Source organism: Lutzomyia longipalpis, chromosome 2, assembly GCF_024334085.1.
Source record: "Lutzomyia longipalpis isolate SR_M1_2022 chromosome 2, ASM2433408v1".
Taxonomy (NCBI): domain Eukaryota; kingdom Metazoa; phylum Arthropoda; class Insecta; order Diptera; family Psychodidae; genus Lutzomyia; species Lutzomyia longipalpis.
In genome coordinates, this window is record NC_074708.1 from 18816106 (window position 1) to 18838445 (window position 22340).

Sequence of the window (22340 nt, forward strand, 5' to 3'; positions counted from 1 at the left end):
AGAAAGAAATGATTAGGTATCGCCTCTAAACTCTGCCCAATTCTCTCCACAATCCCTTAGATACTTCCGTGAATCTCGTACCTTCAATATAGCGTGGAAATAAAGAATGAATTAATTGCGTCCAGCTTTGCCCAACTCTCCCTCAATCCCACAGATACCTCCTCAGTATGCGTACCTTGAAATACAGCACAGGTAAAAATAATTAGCCTCCGGGGAGATGGATCAGAAAAATTCCACGTGGTGGCCTTGTGCTGAATCTTTCCCTTCGCCACGAGGTTTCACCTTCAGCTGCTTTCTCCTCTTGAATCCTCTAAATTGCACTCCTTAGGTACCTTCTTAGATCAGTTCCCTCACACTTCAATAACTTAGCAATCAATAAATAACACTTTGATACTTGGAAACTCAAAACTTTTATTTTTTCTCAAAATTTTCAAAAAGAACTTTATTTTAATTGTGGACTGTATAATGGTTGGTGAATAAGTGACGGAGAAAGAAAAATTCGGTTATTCCGAGAGATCCGGATGTTAAGGGGAATGCTGTGGTGGGGGAACTCACCATGTTGTCCCAACGGCGTTGGGACAAATGCCCCACTAACCAATGCGGTTCGGAGTTTCCACGCTCATATCCAACACACTCCCGGGGCTGGGCTGAGGAATCTCCTGATTTCTCGGATCCAGAATATCTTCATCTTGAGGGGGAATGGGTAGCCTAGCGATTTTTGTTATGGGTCTCTTGTAGGTTCCCTTTGCTGTTCGGACGTAGACGACCCTGACAAATCCATCAGCTCCTGGTTGAGTTTCCTGGACACGACCAAGTATCCATTTAGAGCCATCCCTTTGATTCTCATCAAGAAGCAGAACCACTTCTCCTGTCTTCAAATTCCTTTGAGGATCCCTCCACTTGGAACGTTGCTGCAAGGTATTCAAATATTCAGTACGCCATTTTTCAGCAAACACTTGGGTCCTTGCTTGGCATTGTTGCCACATGGAGAGCCGATGCTCAGGGATGGTTGTCATTCGTGGATCAGGAAGAGAATTTAGGGGTCCACCAGTGAGAAAGTGACCAGGAGTGAGGTATTCACCGTCATTTGGATCCTCTGACATCTTGCATAAGGGTCTACTGTTCAAGACCCCCTCTATCTGGCACAGCACGGTGGAAAGTTCTTCATACGTCAAGGCGGACGACATCGTGATTCTCTTCAAATGATGCTTTGTACTTTTCACCGCAGCTTCCCAAGCACCTCCGTGGTGTGGAGCACTGGGTGGATTGAAGTGCCAGATGACGCCGCTGTCCAGAGTGTTGTCCAATATAGCACGTTGATGATTTTCTTCTGCCAACAGCCTTGATAATTCGTTGGTTGCTCCTTCGAAATTCCGACCTCGATCGGAATACATGTGCCGAGGAGTCCCTCGACGAGCTACGAACCGCCGAAATGAGGCCAAGAAAGCTTCCGTAGTCAATGAGGAAACTAACTCTATGTGGAGGGCTTTGGTAGCCATACAAATAAAGATTGCCACATAGCATTTCACATTGGGTTGACGTCGTGACGCTCGATCACGCAACGAGGAAGCTCGGATCATCAACGGTCCAGCAAAGTCGACTCCACAGGCGTGAAAAGCTCGGGTGAGGTTCACGCGGTGTGCTGGCAAATTTCCCATGATCTGTTGTAGAAGTTGAGGTTTGGCCTTTGCACAAGTAACGCACTCGAAAATGATCTTCCTGGCCATGTTCCTTCCAGAGATTGGCCAGTACATTTGACGAATTGTTGCAAGTAGAAGGGATGGTCCTGCATGCAGCTGTTTCTCGTGCTCATTCTTCATAATTAACCTGGTCAACGCAGATTTCGGGAGCAAGATTGGATGCTTGGCTGCATACAATTCGGATGACTGTTGGAGACGTCCTCCCACTCTGATTAACCCATTGTCATCAACAAATGGAGCCAATTGAGCGAGAGTCTTCCATTTTGAGCGAGATAGCGTCCCATTTTGGATATGGTCTTTGACGCTGGGGAAGTAGTGGTCCTGATCGAGTAGTATCAGACGTCGTAAAGCCTCCTCTAACTCACTCATGTAGATTGGTCTCACTGACTGATGAGGAGTAGAAGATGATGACGTTGATCTTCCAATGAATTTCAAGATGTAAGCCATTACTCGTTTGACCGTTCTCAATGAGGAAAATCGAATTATCCACTCGGTGTGCCAAGCTGGCTCCTGGATGGTGACAGACAGGCACTCCACATCAGATGGTGCCTTAGGGATTGGAGAAAATAGCTTAGGCCAAGACGATTCATCTAAAGTCAACCATGACGGCCCAGCCCACCAGAGTTCAGACAATTCCAGTTGCTCGGGGGTGCAACCTCGAGAAATAATGTCGGCTGGGTTGTCCTTGGTAGGGACGTGGCGCCATTGAGATGCGTTGGAAAGACTGAGGATTTTCGTGATCCTGTTTGCCACAAAAACCTTGTAGGAGTCAGGTGGTGTGTTCAACCAGCTTAGTACGATGGAGGAGTCTGTCCAATAGTGTACCGCATCGGGGTTGACCAACGCCTGAATTTTGTTCATCATTTGAGCTCCCACGAGGGCTCCACATAATTCCAGACGCGGGATAGTAATTTTATTCAACGGAGCTACTCGAGATTTGGAACTAAGAATTCGTGAGCAAGTATTTCCCTCTCTATCTCGTGAAACATAGTAAACGACGGAGCCATATGCCTTGAAACTTGCGTCACAAAAAACATGGAGATCCACCCGATAGGGGTTGTTGATGGTTGAAATCCATCTGGGTATGGAAATCCTCTTGAGTCCCTCCAGAGATTGTACGAACTTCCTCCATTTCAAGAGAAATTCCTCAGGTAACGGGTCGTCCCAAGATGCCTTCACCTCATGAAGCTCTTGCAGGAAGATCTTTGCTTCAATGATGACAGGACCCACCAGCCCTAGTGGATCAAATAGCTTGGCAATGGAAGAAGCGACGTCCCGCTTGGATTTCACAATCTCTGAGAGAGATATCGGTGATGTGAAGTGGAAGGTGTCCAACTTTGAATTCCAAGGAATGCCTAGGACCTTGGTAATAGGGTCCTGAAGAAGTACCGACTCCTCTGATGATTCGGGTGAATGAAGTGGGGTAAGAAGCTCATTGTTGCTCATCCACTTTGTGAGGACGAATCCTGCACTCTTGAGCACTTCCACTAATTCCTTCTGTATCTGTTGAGCGGTGGTGATAGAGTTGGTGGATATGACACAGTCATCCACATAAAAAGCCTCACGCAGAGCAGCAGCTGCGAGTGGATGTGATTCCTGATGCTCAATAGCAAGTTGAATCAATGCCCTGTTGGCCAAAAAGGGAGAAGACGCCAAGCCAAAACAGAGCCGAGTCATTCTGTAATCCTTGATTGGTTGATGCTTGTCATCTCGCCAAACCATTCGTACAAAGTCAAGATGAATGTGATGGAGTACCAGTTGCGGGTACATCTTGCTTATGTCAGCAATCATGGCGAAAGGATGCAACCGAAATTTGAGTAGAATTGATGTCAATTCCGGTTGGACAGTCGGGCCTACCAGCAGCTTGTCATTCAAACTAACTCCTGTGGAAGTCTTGGCACCGGCGTTGCATACCACTCTGAGCTTTGTTGATACGGAATCTTTCAAGACTCCGTGATGCGGCATGTAATAGGAAGCGGAAACATCTACAGGGCGCTCGGGGGCAAGTTCGAGCCATCCTTTCGATATGTAGTCATCTATCACAGCCTTGTACAATTCTTTCATTGCAGGGTTGCGATCAAATCGACGTTCAAGAGCCAAGAATTGACGAATTGCCTGAGGTCGAGAATCGCCCAAAGGAGGAACATCCTCGTTGAATGGAAGTTGGACTAGAAATCGGCCTTCAGGAGTTCGAGTATGTGTAGTGGCGAAATGGAGTTCAGCAGCCTTGTGTTCATCGGTGATGGGCATCTCATCTGGTATGTCTTCTAATTTCCAAAACTTGAGCAGAGCCTCCTTCAGGGAAACAAGAGAAAGATTGTAGCTGGTTTCACAGCGGGGAGAGATAGCCTTATGTTCACCAACAGTGACCCATCCAAAAGCTGTTTCATTCAGTCGCGGCAGTCCTGGTCCTAAATGGAATGTTTCATGGAACCAACTGTCGTAATACGGATCGCCACTTAGCAGCAGGTCTACTGGTCTTGACACATGCCACTGAGGATCTGCCAATACCTTTCCATGAGGGATATTGAGAAGAGACTCGTCTACATCCCAGTTGGGAATGTTCCCAGTAATTTTTGCCATGACGTAGCAGTCAAACGTGAAAGCTTCTCCTGTCCATTGGGAAACAATTGTGGCTTGTACTCGGAAATGGAGGTTGGTTCGTCGAGCACCGACGCCAAGGACAGTGAGATTGGTCGGAAGTTTTGGAAGCTTGAGTCGCTGGTAGAGGCTTGTGGTCATCACGCACAATTGGGCTCCGCTGTCCATGACCATGCGGCATGGAATTTTCTCACGTTTCGCAGAAAGGATGTCGACCATGGCAGTGGCGAGGAAAACCTTGGGTGGTTGACCATCAGAGCTCCCGGAGGTGGAAGAAATGGCGACAGTAGGCGAAGACGCTTGAGGAGTCGATTCCGGTACCGACGGAGTGGGCGGAGGATTGCTTCCAGCACTAGCTTCATTGGATGAAGGATTGGTGACGAATCGATCGTGCAGAAGTACATTGTGTCTTCCTTGACACTTCCTACATTTGTGAAAGGTACACGTGTTCGTCATATGAGACGCCAGGCAGTTTCGGCAGAGCTTGAGAGTTTTCACCGTTTCAAACCGATCATCCACTGACAGGGAAAGGAATTTTGGGCATCTGTACAGGGGATGGCCTGCTTCATTGCAGCAGCGGCAGGATGAGGTTGCAGAAACTGTAAGCGCAGTAGAGTTCTTCTTGACTGACTTATTCGGTTGAGAACGGGTGGGATTGTTCATGAGCTTCCCAGAGGAGGATGGGGAATTGTTGTGATCAATGCATCGTTGTGTGAGGAACGCTTTAAACTTCTCTACTGTGGGAACATCACCATTGCACTCACGACCCCACAACACCTTGGATTCGGCATCAAGATTGTCCAAAGTGAATTGGATTACCCAAGGGTCGCGCTGTGAGATGTCCATGGCGTCCAAAGCCATGAGGGTTTCGCAGAAGATATTGTGTACTTGGTGGATAGCTTGAGGAGTGTTGGGAGTTACACGTGGCATTTTGTAAAACAGTCTAACATGATCTGCCACGATCTCATTCTTGCGCTCAAATCTATCAATGAGCAATTGCCAAGCAACTTCAAAATTGTTATCGGTTACATTGAGATGCTTGATTGAAGAGGCTGCATCACCCGTGACGGATGATTTCAGGTAATTCAACTTCTGAACTGGAGTGAGGTTTGGATAATTGATAACGGCAGATTGAAATCGATCCTTAAATGACATCCAGTCAGAGTATTTTCCATCAAACGTAGGGAGAGTGATTTGGGGCAACTTTATTGGGGGAACACCACTTGAACTGGGTATACTTGCGGTTGTGAGCGTCTCAATGATGGTGGCCATCTGCTCCCGATGCTGGGCTTGTGACTTCTCAAGAAACTCCTTCAAGAATCCCGCCAAGTCTGAAGACTGGGTAGGTTGTGGCGTGTCTCCAGGGGGAAATTCGGCCATGATGTCTCCAATCTTGGTGATGAGATTGTCACAACGTTGCATGAACTCCGCAAGTCCCTTCTCTTCCTGTTGCTTCCTGGTTTGGTCTTTCTGAGCGCCAATGATTTCCATTTGGGTGGCGAGGAACTTGGTCTTCATACTCCTCACGAGATCCATTTGTCCTTGTAGATTGCCGTTTGCGGACATCATATCGAGTGATTCGGAAGTCATCTCACTGATGTAGTTCTCCACCTTCGTGATCACGGAGACTATGCCACCTCGTTGTTTCATTGCCATCTTTGCTAGTTCGTCCTTCCTTCTTGTAGGGTCGAATGGACCAGAAATGTATGACACTAACCTTTAATTGAGTATGGTAGAAAGAAATGATTAGGTATCGCCTCTAAACTCTGCCCAATTCTCTCCACAATCCCTTAGATACTTCCGTGAATCTCGTACCTTCAATATAGCGTGGAAATAAAGAATGAATTAATTGCGTCCAGCTTTGCCCAACTCTCCCTCAATCCCACAGATACCTCCTCAGTATGCGTACCTTGAAATACAGCACAGGTAAAAATAATTAGCCTCCGGGGAGATGGATCAGAAATGTATGACACTAACCTTTAATTGAGTATGGTAGAAAGAAATGATTAGGTATCGCCTCTAAACTCTGCCCAATTCTCTCCACAATCCCTTAGATACTTCCGTGAATCTCGTACCTTCAATATAGCGTGGAAATAAAGAATGAATTAATTGCGTCCAGCTTTGCCCAACTCTCCCTCAATCCCACAGATACCTCCTCAGTATGCGTACCTTGAAATACAGCACAGGTAAAAATAATTAGCCTCCGGGGAGATGGATCAGAAAAATTCCACGTGGTGGCCTTGTGCTGAATCTTTCCCTTCGCCACGAGGTTTCACCTTCAGCTGCTTTCTCCTCTTGAATCCTCTAAATTGCACTCCTTAGGTACCTTCTTAGATCAGTTCCCTCACACTTCAATAACTTAGCAATCAATAAATAACACTTTGATACTTGGAAACTCAAAACTTTTATTTTTTCTCAAAATTTTCAAAAAGAACTTTATTTTAATTGTGGACTGTATAATGGTTGGTGAATAAGTGACGGAGAAAGAAAAATTCGGTTATTCCGAGAGATCCGGATGTTAAGGGGAATGCTGTGGTGGGGGAACTCACCATGTTGTCCCAACGGCGTTGGGACAAATGCCCCACTAACCAATGCGGTTCGGAGTTTCCACGCTCATATCCAACACCATGTACATTCCCTTTTCTCCTTAATGTGTACCATGTAGCTATATATATTTATATTTTACTTTACATTTATATTTATATACCTTATATTTTAAATGAGAGTGATACTACAGCCATAAAGGTCATAATTTTATCTCGACAATTTAATTTAATGTGTTACATTTTCCTAACTCAATTAACAGAATTTCATATATTTTTCATATTCGACATGATAGTATAATGTTTTTTGTGACATCATCGTGAAATATGCTGAAACCACATCATTTTGAGGAATATCTAGGTATAGTTTTTGCAAATCAATTTCAACTGTATGAGTTTATTTTTAATAAAATATATACATACAAAATGCCTACCATGGAATATGATTTTTACCACAAGGGGGAAATGTGGAGAGGAAGATGAATAATTTCGATAGGCTATCAAAAAATGTCCATAAAATGCGAACCCAGGAGTAATTTTCACTTTGATAGCACTAGCAATTAATTTGTAGAGTGGGATTTGAATGTTACAAAAATGTTCAGTAAAATGGTTTTACATCCCACTTTTTCCGTTTATTTTGTTATACTCGCCAAATTCATTAAATGGCCTGTCATATTTGATTGGGAATACCGGTATGGAATATACATACATATATATACGCTATGTATGTGCACATTGACAAACCCTTTAGGGGATTTCGCGGGGTGTGTGGGAGGAATGTTTACAGAAGGATGGAAAAAAAGTCGGCAGAGTGTGAGCAACGGGGTATGAAAATAGCCAATTAAAAGTGTGAATTTTATGACCTTTATCAGATACGCAAATTATGATATTTTCACACCCACATGGTCACAAAAAAATCAACCTACCCCTACATTGGGGGTGCGTGCAGCGCAAAACAAAACAGTAAATTTGTAATTTTAACCATTTTCACCACCTCATACCCACTCTTACTCTTTCCTTCTCTTTCTCTTAGCTACCCAAAAACGCAAATAAATCTCCTCTTCTGAGGGAAAAGGCAATTAGGGTGAGAAAGTTTTCCGCAGTTATTTCTTGGACTTGGTTTTTTTTTTGTATACCACCATCCCCATGTAAAGGGTTGAGCCTATTTGCAGATAGCAAGTTCTGGGAAAATGAAAATGTGTTCAAAATGTTGTCTGACCAAAAAGACACGGCGAGGAAGGAGTGTGTCAGTTTTCGAAAAACAAAAATCATTTTCACACTGATGGGAAACTTTTTTACCATTTGCAGCCTTTTGCTGTGAGAAAACAGATATTTGATGTGAAAATGTGAATATATGTGGAGGAAAACGTCAATTTAGGGAGGCTAATTATGATAAATTACCTACCGGGAAAGGTATATATACAACAAAAAAATCTCCATAGGAGGGAAAGAGTGAAGATAATATATTCGAGACATGAAGAGAATGATTGATACGTAAACTTTTAATAGACCCAAACGATGTATTTGTGATTTTCTTTCATTTTCTTAATTTACTACCCATCCTTTTTCCAAGGAGGACGTCATGCAGGAGAATTTGAGTCTCAAAATAAGGGAGAGACTATCTCCTGAATAGATAAAGCAAAAAATAGGTTACTTCCTGTATTTCTATATAAAATTAATATTCAATAGAAAATATTATAAGACATTTTCCAAAAACGTGATACGTTCATACTTGTCTTACAAAGCCTTTTGATAGAATAAAAACCACAATGTGGGAAATTTTTAAAATGTAAAGTATTTTTCTGCAAAGATAAAACGTTGAATTTTTTGGACCTTTGATTTTATAAATATTTTCATTATAAACTATCAACGACAATCCAATAATAATTCTATTTTCTCACATTGAATTGCAACTGTCATATTGAAAAATTTATTAACTCTTCTTCACTTTCCTTCCAATTTTGCGTCGCGTCTCTAGTTCATTAAAAGCGGATTTTCCGAGCTGACAATATTTCTCTTTCCTCTCTTATTTTTTTGCGAAATTCCTACACCAATATGGTTCTTCCGGCAATAAGGCAGGATGGTTGAAATCATTGGGGTGACTGAGTGGGGAGCTAGCGTGGCTCACGGCAAATTGATGAAGCTGTAAAATGCTGTCGCGAATACCAAAGTCATGTGAAGAGCATGGAAACTCATTTCCTTGTTGCTTTTCTCTCACCGAGGAATGCCATAAAATTCATAATTATTTGTCGATAATTCTTTTTCTCGTTTTTCTTAATATTTTCTAGAAATGTGATTCTATTGTAATCCATAAAAAAAAAACTGGATGGTTGTACGTTTTTATTTTAATTATCCATCTACCCGATGGGTGGGTTTGTGCATATTTGGTGTTACGGAGAGGGGCGTTTCCTTTGCCTGTAATGTGGGTTAATAAATTCTACTAAAATGTCGCTGAAATACGACAGTCTCCAAAGGTTGAATTTCAAGGAGTTATTCTCTGGATAAAGGTATGTTTAGTGATGGTTAAAAGCTTAAGCTTTGTTGCAAACTAAATTATATTAAAAAAATGTTTGATTGTATCTCCTTTAAATAGCTGTACAATTTTAATATTTTTGTTAAATACAAAACAAAATTACAAAGGCTTAATTTTTGTCTTATGTGAATACTTAGCCATATCACTTCCTTTTTCAAAGTTACAGCGACCTCACGTTTTTTTCGTACACCATACCATGGCCTATTAACTTTCCATGGTGCTCTATAGGAGAGAATTTTTCATTAGGAAGTGCACGATTGCTGCCCCCACCTTGTTCGGGAAAGCACGAATTCTCGTCCCTAAAGCTCCCCGTAAAAGCCTCCCAAAAAAGTTTCATATCACATGCACACAGCAATTTAACAGATATCTTGTGCAAATACTTTCGCAGAACGGAAAGGGGGGACGCACGATATGCCGAAATATTTTCGCCATATAGATGAAACTTCTTCAACAATTTACTGAAAACGATGCGAGGGATGGTTCGATAATTCCTCAGTGAGCAATTCTGCACGATTAGGTAGTAAATTGATGGCTCCATTGTTTAAGGTGGAAAAAGTTTCAATCTATGCAGAGTATGGGGGGTGAAAAAACTTGGGGGCATCGTGCCAGATTTACCACAGCTGATCGACATTCCTCTTTAGTATGCTATTTTGACTCTCTTTTAGGAGGTCATGCGGAAAGGCGAGGAGGTTGATGGAGCAATGGGCAGGATTAGACAAATCAACATAAGTTGCTTTATTTTCGTGGAATTTTGCAAGGATGACTGCAAAAGAATTTAAAGTAAAAAATCATTTTTTATAAAAAAAAAATATTTATTAAGGAAAAAAAGATAAGAACGACGTTGACAGAAAAAGAATGAGAGGTAGGTTTAGTGTGGGCATCGACCATTTTAACTTCTCACCCCGATTTCCGTTAACTTAATCGAAAATCCAAATTCCAGATAGACCCACACAGATGCGAATTGGATTTTATGTGTAGCCCTTGGGAGATATACTGGTGGATTGTGAAAAATGCAGAGGATGTCGAAAAAGCTCTATTTGTACGTCGTTTCGACATTTTGCCATGGAGGATCAATGGCACAGAGGGTACATTTTTACTGCCGCCACACACATTGAATTCGTTTATTGCGGCGCTTAATAATTTATTGACATCAAAAATCTTAACACGTGATTCTCGCACAAGTCACTGAACCATCCAATATTTTCCGGAAGTGAAATGTTCAAGAAAAAAAAGTCGAAGAGTGAAGATAGCGGTACTACGCTAGGAGTTGGTTGTATACACTGAAGAGTATTTACGGCAATGAATGACACGAAATTGCCACAAATTCATTTTATAGCAACCCACCCTGTAGCTCTCCCCATGAAGAGAAAATTGCATTAATTATAAATTTTGGTCGGTGAGAAAATGCTCCTTATACCGGGAAAATCACTAAACCTGCTCTCTTCCAATCGTGGTGAAGTTAATAAAGCCGTGATGACGTATAATGCCATGACTTTTAATTTAATTTAAGACTTTTCCACATGCTGCCGCCATAATGGAATTTCCTGGTTAAAAGCACACCTCCATCCGCATGAGCTTTGATCATCTCATGGTGCGAGATATTTTGTGGTTTGGTGCACTTTTACCACTAATTCAAAATTATAATTAATTAATATAGACGCCATCATAGAACGTCCAGACACCCCATGTCACTGACGCTGATGCCGTGCATTAACCCTGGCATTAACCTACTACATATTGATTGACTTTTCTAAGTTCTTCTTAATCTTTTCAAAAGCAGACTATAAACCTTTTTGTAAAGAAAATTAAGATATTAAAATTTTTAAAAGTTCTTGTGCATAAAATTACTGACATTTTGCGATTTAATTTGAAATTTTACTTGATATTCTATTATAATGACGCATCAAACATAATTTCTAATGCATAACAACTTTATATTATCTATACTCATTATTTTTCTAAATCGATTTGATGCAATGTATCATTTTTTAATTTTCCATTCCAAATAAAATTAATGAATTCATTAGGAAATTGGGGAAATTGTATGAGAATGCCTCCCATATTTCAAACATTGCAATTTATTATTAATCCCCATAATATAGTGCTGATCAATCAAACAAATATTGGCTTAAAACACCGCATGAATGCCAAATAGTGTTGATGTACGAAGCACTAAGTTTTAATTGAAAACTCAGCGCAGGTATAGAATCACTGAATTATTTCAAATAGAAAATATGATCTCATGCATGGATATGAATATTATCTAAACCGTACACTTGTTTCCATGGGGCAATAAGGGATTTATCTTAATCCTTTTTGAAAACACCAAAGTTATTCCAACACTGATTGATTCAAGGGATTCAAGGCTTTATAAAGTAAACTATATAACGTGGAGTATGTAGTGTAGATGATCAGTATTACTGTGGGTGATGGATATTTTTGTCATATTCCCTTTTCTATGAATAGATAAATTTTTCAAGGAAAGTGTTTTCCCTTTAACGCTTTTTAGCACTGAAGTTTATTCATAAAATGTGTATAGATGTGGGAAAACAGAGCGCGAGGAGGTATAGGGTAAAAGGTAACATGGAAAATATGGAGAATTCAGACAAGGTTGACAAATGTCAATGAAAAACACGCGTGATGAAAGGGTTGAAAATTGTTGGTTTTGTTTGCATTGACGTTTAAACAGAGCTCGGTCCAGAATATGCCACTCCTGCCGGGATCAGTGAAGTATTGAGAGAGCGGATTATTCGTCAGGGTATAGTCAGGAAGTGAGGGTATGGCGAGGAGGTAGACAATCCGCTTACATGTATCACTTTAATACCTTCCAACCTGCGAGTGAAATATTTTCGCACATCTCTGTCTGCTAAAATTATTTCAAATATGTACATAAATACATATATGAATTTTCAAAAGCTCATTGTCAATTGTGAGCACCCATGTTCTGATTTCAAGCTAAATAAATCACCGGTTGCGAGTAAACTGACAATATGATTACTAATTGATTAAGTGCAAAGTTGTGCAAAGTCTCATGCCCACGTTTACTTTGCGGAGTATGTGGTGGAGCAAACAACCCCTTTTGGGTGACATTTAAAAGTCAAATCGAATCACCCATTAGTGCAGTTAGCCATGCACAGCAACACCACCTCCGCGTGCGAGGGTTGATGAAGACCAATAAAGACTAAATTTAGTTCCTCCCTCGCAATTTGTATATAGCACAAAAAAGTCCCACCTTTTCATTAATTCTTCTTTTCCGCAAATCTAATCGTTTCCTGGTATTTTTTTTTCACATTTCTTGCAGCTTTTCTTTTTAACAAACGCTTGGATTTTCATGTCAGGATTATTAAAAAAAAAACCTGCTATATTTAATTCTTCTCAGAAATGCTTGCCTGCAGTACATATTTACCTAGATGAGGGTGAAGTAGAAATTTATTCTTTGTGAGGATTTTCTTTCAGATTTCTTTAATTTTGGAAGAAAAAAAAATAACTTGACTTTATACTTTAACTGTTGATTTTGATCATTTTATATAAAATTTTCATTTTCATTTATCATATGAAAATGAGGAATGTTATTTGGAAAATTCAAAAGGAAATTTTATTGCAATAAATTAGAAAAAGGAAAAATTAATTAATTATTTTATTATTTTCTTAAATACGCCTGAATATACTATACCTACATAATGACAATAATTGTCAACTCAGCTTTTCACTCTCTTTAGAATAAGTTTGAGAATTAAAACATGATTGCTTTCTACATGAAATTGTGCATTTTGATTTAAGCAAAATTATGTGAAATATAATCAACTTCCATTACGACAACATTAATCTAAACTAAAGAGATGTGGTCATCCGCAAAATTCACAATGAGTAAGTGAAGCAGAAGAACAAACTGAAAGTGCATGGTGTCAAAATCACGTTATTGTTTCAAAAACTTCTTTGCTTCGGTTTCCTTTTGTCATTTTCTTTCTACTCTTGGGGGGTTTTCTCTGTGAGTTTTCAGCTGTTGTTTCTCGGTGATGTCACATCTTTGGAGGAGTGGATGACTGAAATGCAATTGTTTGTTGGAGAAACAATGGACAAGAGTTTTTCTTGTGGATAAGTTTCCATCATTCCACTTCAACACTACTGTTTGTTCTTCAATATAAATGGAACGAGTCTTTGGAGGTATACACATACATACATACTTTATTGTACTTCGTGTCATTCCATAAATTTTACTATATAGTATCTGGAAGGTTCATTCAACCACCTCTTCTTGGGTTGGGGGGTGGGGGTAGTTTTTGGGATGCTCTTTGAAGAATCTTAAAATCGATTCAACTTCAAGGGTGAGAATTTGATGAAAGATCAGCGGTATTAGTGTCGAATGGTGAAGATTCATGCGAGAAAGTATTAAATTTTGATTCACTGACGGATTCCCTTGGGGAGAGCTTATAAAAGTCTGCAAAGGTGTCTGGTTTTTCTTTGATATTGCAAAAACCCTCGAGAGAGTCCTTCTTATATTTACTATGAGTCATTCGCTGCTTATCGGGCTGATGCCAACAAAACTGTCTCCCCAAGACGAAGGAAGATTTTATATTTATCAAGTGAATTTGACATTCAAAATATTAAAATTCGTCTCTGTGCGGGGTGGGGAGAGGGTGGTGAGGGATGAGAAATGAAAATGATTCTTTTTGGTGTCATTAATTTAAAATGTCGAGCTATGGAGTTCGAAATGTCAGTACCATTGCAGAGGGTGAGGGGTATAATATTGGATTCAACATGGCAAAGAACAATTGCGGCAAATCGCAAAATTGACATAGGAGCGAGAATATCTGTCGCGATATGAGAAAGTGTTGCACAAAAGACAGCTTCAGATGGTAAACAGGGTTGAAATAATGGTTTTCCCATCTGCAACGCGCAAACCATTCCATTCATATTTCACCCGCCAACACCGCGAGAGCATTTCATATTTTTTTATGCTCACACAACTCATATAAATACATAGTTGCGCAGTCAAATGTAAGAGCGGTGTGGGTGAGTGGAAAAAAGTCCATTTCTGCCATTGATGGGGCTATGTAATGCCGGGGTTGGAAAATGACATTTTGGTTAAAATTTTATTGTGAAATTTCGCCCATTTTCGTGTTAAATAAATATCAGTCAGCATTTTGGGTCCTGAATTAAATCTCTCAGTGAATGACAAACGAATAGTTGCGGCGATGCAATTTTAAGCCACATAATTGACTAAATTCGATTGAATCATTATTGAGCAAGACACTTTTCAATTTTGTATATTAATTTTCTCATAGTCTACCAATAATTTAGGTTATTACTCATAATAGGCCCTTTACTATCATTTTAAAATAGGTATCAGCATGATATTTAGATCTCTTGTCTATAATCGTATATAACACCGTCTAGCTGGTCTAGCTAAAAATCTAGTAAGAGCTAAAGATCAAGTAAAAGTCGACAGCTCTTTTATATGATTTTTCACATAAAAGATAACCAATTATCTAAAAGAAAGAATGTACGGGTAAGCTGACCAAGCTTACGAGAGCTGTGTTTCTTTCAGTGTACCAATTTTGTGAGAGCAAACTAGAACGCAAATTAATTTAAATACGCGTAAAGTCGGGAAAAGTTAAAAAGTCATCCCCCAAGAAATCTTTAAAACGCCATATCTCGGGAACGGCTCCATAGATTTTCGAGTTTAAGCTATCGTTGGAAAGGTCTTAACCTCAACTATAACATATTTAAATATGAAGTAAATCGATAATGTCATTTTCGAAAAATTCGAGTTCGAAATTTTCGAAAATTTTGATTTTGACTTTAGCGCCTCTCGCGGTCATTTCTCGAAGTTGCAATGTTCTAGACATTTGTAAGGCTTCACGAAACCTTTCATTTGCACTTGAGTTGATCAAAATCGGATTTGCAGAACCCGAGATATGACATGCCAACTTTGGAAGGCTATATCTCGAGAACGGAGACATAGATTTTCTTCATTTTTGGCATAGAGCTAGATAATATGGTCAGCTATAACATATCAAAAAATGAAGCAAATCGATAATGGCGTTTTCGAGATATTCATCGAAAACTCATCGAAAATTTTGTTTTTGATTTTTGGCCCCCTAGCGGTCACTTTTGAAACTTCGTATGTTCTAGAGAGTTGAAGGGTTTGTTGAGATCTTTCATTTGACCCCGGGTTGATCAAAATCGGTCAAGCCGTTTTCGAGTTATGATCGATTTTCGATAAAAAATTGTGGCGGCCATATTGACTAAACGGCTTGACCGATTTTCGAAAATGAGGTATCGTTGGAAAGGTCTTGATGGCCCCTACAACATATCAAAATTTCAGATTTTTAGCTATTACAGAGGCAGAGATATAGCGAAAACAATATTTTGAGGTTATTCAAAATGGCGGACGGGGGGGTGGGGGGTAAAATTTGACGTCATAATCGGACGTCTTCCAGTCGACTTTTAAACTTTGCCGTTTACCGCAAGTCTCTATCTATTACCGTTCTCTTGCAATTTAGCGTTGTACTACGGACGGACGGACGGCCGGACGGACGGCCGGAAAAAAAAATTTTTGGCGCATACGTTTTTTGGAATGTGGGGACCCTAATTCGTGCTCATCCCAAGTTTGAGCCCGATCTGACGACTTTCGATTTTGCTCGGTACACAAAAGCTGTGTCTGAAAGAAACACAGCTAAAAAAAAACAATATAAAATGAAGTATTGGATTGGTTATACAGATAGAATTTCAGTAAGTAGCTTCTCCGAATTCGAATAAATATTAACATCATAAAAAAAGAAAAATCGCTTTTTTTTAGAATTTTCAGAATGGAATATTGATTTTTTGGTGCGATTGTAATGTAAAAGGTAATTTCCAGGTGTGAGTGATGAAGCTAACATCCTGGGATGAAATCCTTTAGAAGTGAATGTTGCATAACGTGCTACGACAGCGTCAACAAGGTAGAACCAACAATAAATGTTTTCTTAATTGCCTTCATCTATTTATAAACGACCCAGATAATGCTCTCTCGTCGGAATCTCCATGAAATACCCGACACTTCCTCTTGTATTGTAGCAATCTCCCTTGCACTCACCTGCCGTGGTTACGTGTTGGGTTGGGTTTTGCGGATAGACCATATATTGAGGTGTCGCTGGCGTTAGAGAACTCATCATCCTTCAATATCTTCGTTTCTCTCCGGCTATGCACGAGAAAGTGAGTTTCCTGTCTTACGGGGCTTATGGATGAGCTTAGGGGCATTGATTGGAATACGTGGCCACTCTTGAGGTACTCTCCCTTGCACATTCTCCTTTGCCCACTTTAATCGAGATTTTATTTAGTAGTTGCTGAACGTCTCTGAGGAAATCTTCTCGAATAAATTAATTTGATGTAATTCGCTTGAGCGATTGGAATGCCATTAGGAAATGGACAGACAGGTGATGCTGATGGTGCATCAATGCTTAAGAGAAATAAATTCAATTAATCCGTTGGGAATTACAAGTATCGTATAGCTTTAATTGAAATCTAAAACACAATCACAATAAATTAAATTAAGTACAAGTACCTACAGTGATGTAAAAAAAAAGTAAATTGAAATGTTATATTTCTTTTGATTGAGTTTTAAATCTTATTGGAATTTAGTGAAAGATTTGCATATTTATTTGTTTTATAAAATAAAAGAAAAACCTAAAATAAGATTATTTTGTGACATTTTGATTAGAAGATTCGATTAGTGAAGTTGGCACAGATGGTATTTAGATAGTTATATCTACAATGGAAGAAGAGTAGACAAGAAAATCCGAATTTGCAATATTATTTGCCATAAAATTAATAACATTTTGTCAAGGGTTAGTTAAATAATTTGGGAAGACAACATCAATCAACTTGGTGTTCTTTGTACTTGGCAGAACAATGTGTGCATCCCCAATCGTATTGCAATGGAGTCAATGTATTATATCTGCAAATTGTTTCACTATTTGAATAGCTCCATTGCATGTTACATGAACATAATGCCAGAGTGACCGAACTAAGGACATTGTCAATTACACACACAAAATGTGGTCGTATCAGTTCTTGAGCAAATTGCATTTATTGCTTGTCCAACCAGTGTAGATTGTTAACACTAAATTTACGTGTACATGATCGCAAGGATATGTATTGAAAAACATTTCCAACCATTTTATTTTACTCTGAGAAACTCTGTAAATTGCATATAGTTAAAATGTACTTTTCTCTTTATTGATTTTATCTAAATTCACATTGAAAAATTAAAGCTTTTAATGAAAAGTTCTCAAGCAATTTGCAATTCTATTGAGGTTTTTTTTTTCAGTGTAAACTTCGAGTTTATTTAGCGATGCGGTGTCCCGTAGGGATTCAGTAACGAAATTTGTTGCAATTACTAGTGAGATATATGAGTTGGGTGGATTTGAATTGCAGACTTTGTGTGGAACAACAGCAATTTGCGTTCTATTTTTTTGTATCATATTCAAAAAGAGAAATGGGCGGCATCCCCGGAACTTGGGGTGGATGCCACATGCTTTGTTACATGAACAAATGGTAGACAAAATGATGGTTGGATGGGTGAAAAAGAATAAATAAAAATAAAAGTCACCCCTTTGTACACCTGCGACTTCGACATATAAATTGGTTTATTTATCGGTTGTCAAATTTACAAAAACCCTCCCGCAATCCCGATGCGGAAATGGATGGCCCGAGGGGTGAGTGAAAAATTTATCAAGACCGACTTTCAACTTGTGCAAACGTCCGGGGACGGAAATGAATGGGAAAAGTGTGTGAGGGTGTGACGAGGGTGGGATATTGGATGGGGAATCAACGCCAAAAACTTAATTAGGGTCAATCCGATTGACGTTTCATTTCTTCCTTACCCCGTCATCCTGAACTGCTTCTACGTATTTTTTTTAGAAAAGGGATAGGAAAAGATGCCATACAAACCCTACAATACACTACGAAATAAAATTTAAGAATTTACAGTGAAAGTTGAAATTCTTTGTTCTTAAACATAAAATAATAAATTGAAGTTTTCGACCTGTTCGTTTCACAAAAAAACCCTTCATCAGAGTCTAGAGATTTTAGAAAAGAATACATATTTTACCATTTTTTATTTCAAATAAATTAAATCCCTGCAAAAATCAATGTATTTTTCAGGAAAATTAAAAATATTCTTGTTTAACATAGAGAATGTAGAGAATCAAAAGCTCTGAAAATACATTAAATTCTCACTTGAATTCACATTTAATTATTTTTTCTCTGAGTGTGGCCGTTCTTCTATTTGGGTGTATCAAGAACGTGTTCTGGGAGTTGGGCACTTTGGAGTGCCCGCTGGAAAATCAGAAGGGTGGATCACCGTAAATCACTTTGGGGGGGTGTGTAAAAGTTTTATGGTTTGCAAATAATCTCAATCTCACACCCAGGGAGAGTTGGCAAATACACCACAATTTGCTGGACGATTTACATTCTATTATTAGCAGCAATTAGCTAAACCTGGCGCGAAATTAGTTCTCAACACGTGAGTCTCCTTGCAGCTCCGGTGTCCACAATCAATGGGAACCCTAATTGCAGTACTTTTGCCCCTATAGCGTACCTGCATAATTATTCAATTCACAGAGGTCCCTTTTCATCCTTGCCTTGGGGAGCCTCAATGGAGTGGGCTGGAGGGTTTTGCCTGACATTCCGTATCGGATGAGAGACAGAGTGGAAGTTTGTTGAGGAATTAACTTGGCCGTGTTGGATAACTCAATTGAAAGTGACTGAATTGCATCCGACTTGAATGATTGCTCCACCCAAATAGGGCAGGAAATTGAAAATTCCCAAATCAAACACTGAATTGCCCATGTCTAGACTGATCTCGTTCTCAATGGGATTTCATTTATAATACATTCTAGTTTTAGATTTGTGGTGTATTGCTTCAAAAAAATCTCATTGCCGCGAGGGCCAGATTGTAAAACATTCTAAGCCCCTATGGAGATTTCATCTATTACTTAGGAGCTTTTGCAATTTAGTCCTCGGCATACAATATGTGGTGGGATTGCAAGCTACCCAAATTGCAACATACCTCGCAATCGTATATGCGAATGCTTTCTATTCTCTGATTATACATATATTCTCCCAAATCTCCCTCCCCCCAGGTCATTAGTATTAATGTGCGATAGAGTGGTTGCGCGGGAGTATATTTGTTGGAATTCTGCCTCTGACATGTGAAACTCCTGCTAAGGGTTGAATAGTTCAAATTGACAATTTTCCGGCTTTGATTAAAATTTGTTCACAAAACCATTTCAATGCCACGGGATAGAAATGAGAATTTGCAAAACTTTATTCTCTCTCATGGTAGGTTATTCAGACTATTACTAATTAAGCTCAAAGTTGAGCTATGACAATCAAAATTGTATCCTAATTTGTTAGTCAGAATAGTATTACATAATATTGATAGAGCTCCAAATTTCTAGGAGTTTGTTAGTTGAAGGTGCAAAAAAATACTACCTACCTATGAGGAAATCCTCACATAACTTTAGTAAGGACAACGTTTGTTTTTCCTTTGCTTACGTGAAATGATGAAAAAAAGGATTTCTCTTCTGTTGTAATAATTATACCATTGAATTTTGTATTACAAAATGTATGTAGACCCCATCATCATTGAGTTTCAGGTCTTTTAATATCAGCAACAAAGTACACACAATAATTTCTTGCGTCAACATTTTTTGTAAAAAAAAAAGAAAAATGACATGGCCAGATATTTAGAAGAGAAGTTAGTATAGGAAAAGTTAAGGGGAGTACACATAAAAGAAACTTTTAGTTGATTTTACAGAAAGATAATTAAAGGCCTGAGCATTTTTTTGTTATAAAAGTCCTCTTGCAGTCACTCCCTGCTGGGTCAAAGGAAGTATGCGGTTCCAACATATTCAGCATGGGTGTTGTAAAAGTTTTCAGTGTGATATTGAAAAGTGGAAATTTTCTCATATATTATGGTGCGCCGTGGGTGTGGACAGGGCACGAAAAAAAGTCCCTCATCTGGTGGGATGTTGAATTTTATAGGAACGTCACATTTTCCTTTTTCCCAGTGCCGATGGCTCACAGGGAGAGGTCTCAGAGAAGAACTATGGAGCGATTAACTTTGCTGGAAGAAATTATGAAGATACATAAATTTTGGCAAGAAACTTCTCCTTGTTTGAGATTTTACTCGGGCTCAAAATCCTTCCACCCTCCTGTAAAATATCCTCATGATCTCGACTGTGAGTTTAGCACATTCGCTGTAAGAACGACACTGAGAGAGGGGTGGAAAGAAACAATACAAGGAACAATCTTAAATTTTGGGAGTGTTGCGTGAAAAATTGCCCATTTCCTTCCTTTTTTGATTAAATTTCGATCCCATTCACGCACGAAATCTCCCCCGAGATTGACTGCTTCCCAGTGCCGCGGAATGGCAATGGATTCCCTGGGAATGTTTTCCTGTGAGTTTGTGGAAAGAAACCACGCATAGCACAAGTCGAGGTAAATGGGGAGATAAGACGTATTATTACACCATCCTCGACTTTGCCACATTACAAAACCATAAATATGCTAAAATGCTGGATTTATGGGCAAAAAGTTGGGAATTTGTGGGTAATTAGGGTGGCGTTTCAAAATTATTTACCCATTTTATGTCGACGGGGGTAAAAGACAATTCCAACCCAGAGAGACATTTCACATGAATTTCAATCAAATGAAATGGCGTGTGCATGAACCAAAGACAATATCTTGTTTCTTTTCCCTCTTTACATTTCGAATGTTCTCTTGTGAGTAGAAAATATATTTTATTCTTTGGCATGATTAGTTAGGGGATTTGAACTTATCGTGAGTTTTAATGGTATAGGGGACGCCAGATCCACTCTGAATGATTTTAAAGTTGAAAAAAAATTAGAGAGAGAGAGAGTCTTGTTCTCATGTTATTTTTATAATGTTTATTTTAGATTATACTAGGTGGCGCATAAGTTAATGCATGATTTTGCATGCAAAGCAGCCTTAAATCATGCATTAACTTATGCGCCACTCTATAGAAAAATTTATTAAAAAAAAAAGATATGACCAAGCCAATGTCAGCACTGTCACTGAATTTGACGTCAATCCTCTGTAGTACCAACTACACAAATTCTACTGTAAAAGTTTTTCCGTTTTGCAATGAAAATTTACCACATATTTCTCATTCTTTTGAATTACCAAAGACGTATAAATTATTTACATTGCGAATTCTTTGAGATTCAAATTTAAATATAGTGAAGAGTTCCTTCCATTTCTGCAGAATTCCCATTCACTTTATTAAAAGCAAGCTGAGTAATATATACTGCGTAAAAGTTTTGGGAAGCTTTTCCAAAATCACTTCATGAATTCTACGTGTTTAAAATTCCACAAACTTCCCAAAGCTTCCACTTTGGAAACTTGCAAGCTCGCGATGGGAGTGTGCTCTCAACCCTCAATATGCCCATCTCATCGTCAACAGGAGAGAATTCAAATTGGGAGATTTTCTTCTGGGAGAAAATAGAAATTCAATAGTTCTCTTCATTTTTTTGCGTAGATGCGGCAAAATCAATTATTCGTCATAAAAAGCGGGCGGAAAGTTATGTACACTGTAGCAGGGGGTTGAAGTGAAGGGAATACAACAGCAAAAATGCGTGAATAAAATGTTAATAGAGTGGAACAGAATGGAAGGGCGGGTAAATAAAGTAGGAAGAATAAAAGCGCTGAGGAAAAAGTTTTTCCGCAAATGTAAAGTTGTTTGACTTCAAATAAATGTGTGCACAGAGAGGAAAACAATCAATATAAACTGCGTGTTTAGCATAAAATTGAACTATATTTTTCATTAATAGCCCAAAATGTATGGGAGAGCTTTTCTCCCTTCAATATTTACCCTTTTTTTCGCTCGCAAACATGAGTTTCGAAAAATTCACCATATGACTTTTTCAATGCCCTGCTGCAATTTTCGACAGAATG

The 22340-nt window shown here is 39.1% G+C and overlaps 2 protein-coding genes across 2 annotated transcripts in view; one reads left to right on the top strand and one right to left on the bottom strand.

The window, feature by feature from the left end:
- LOC129789442 (uncharacterized) overlaps positions 1-22340 on the top strand; it is an 885568-nt gene that overhangs the window by 58268 nt on the left and 804960 nt on the right. The gene's annotated exons all lie outside the window — the stretch shown is intronic.
- LOC129789286 (uncharacterized) lies at positions 392-6243 on the bottom strand. Its single transcript, XM_055825967.1, has 2 exons — positions 6211-6243; positions 392-6018 (listed from the first exon to the last, which is right to left on the bottom strand). The coding sequence occupies exon 2, from the start codon at positions 5955-5957 to the stop codon at positions 591-593; it is 5367 nt and encodes a 1788-aa protein (XP_055681942.1). The 5' UTR covers positions 5958-6018; positions 6211-6243; the 3' UTR covers positions 392-590.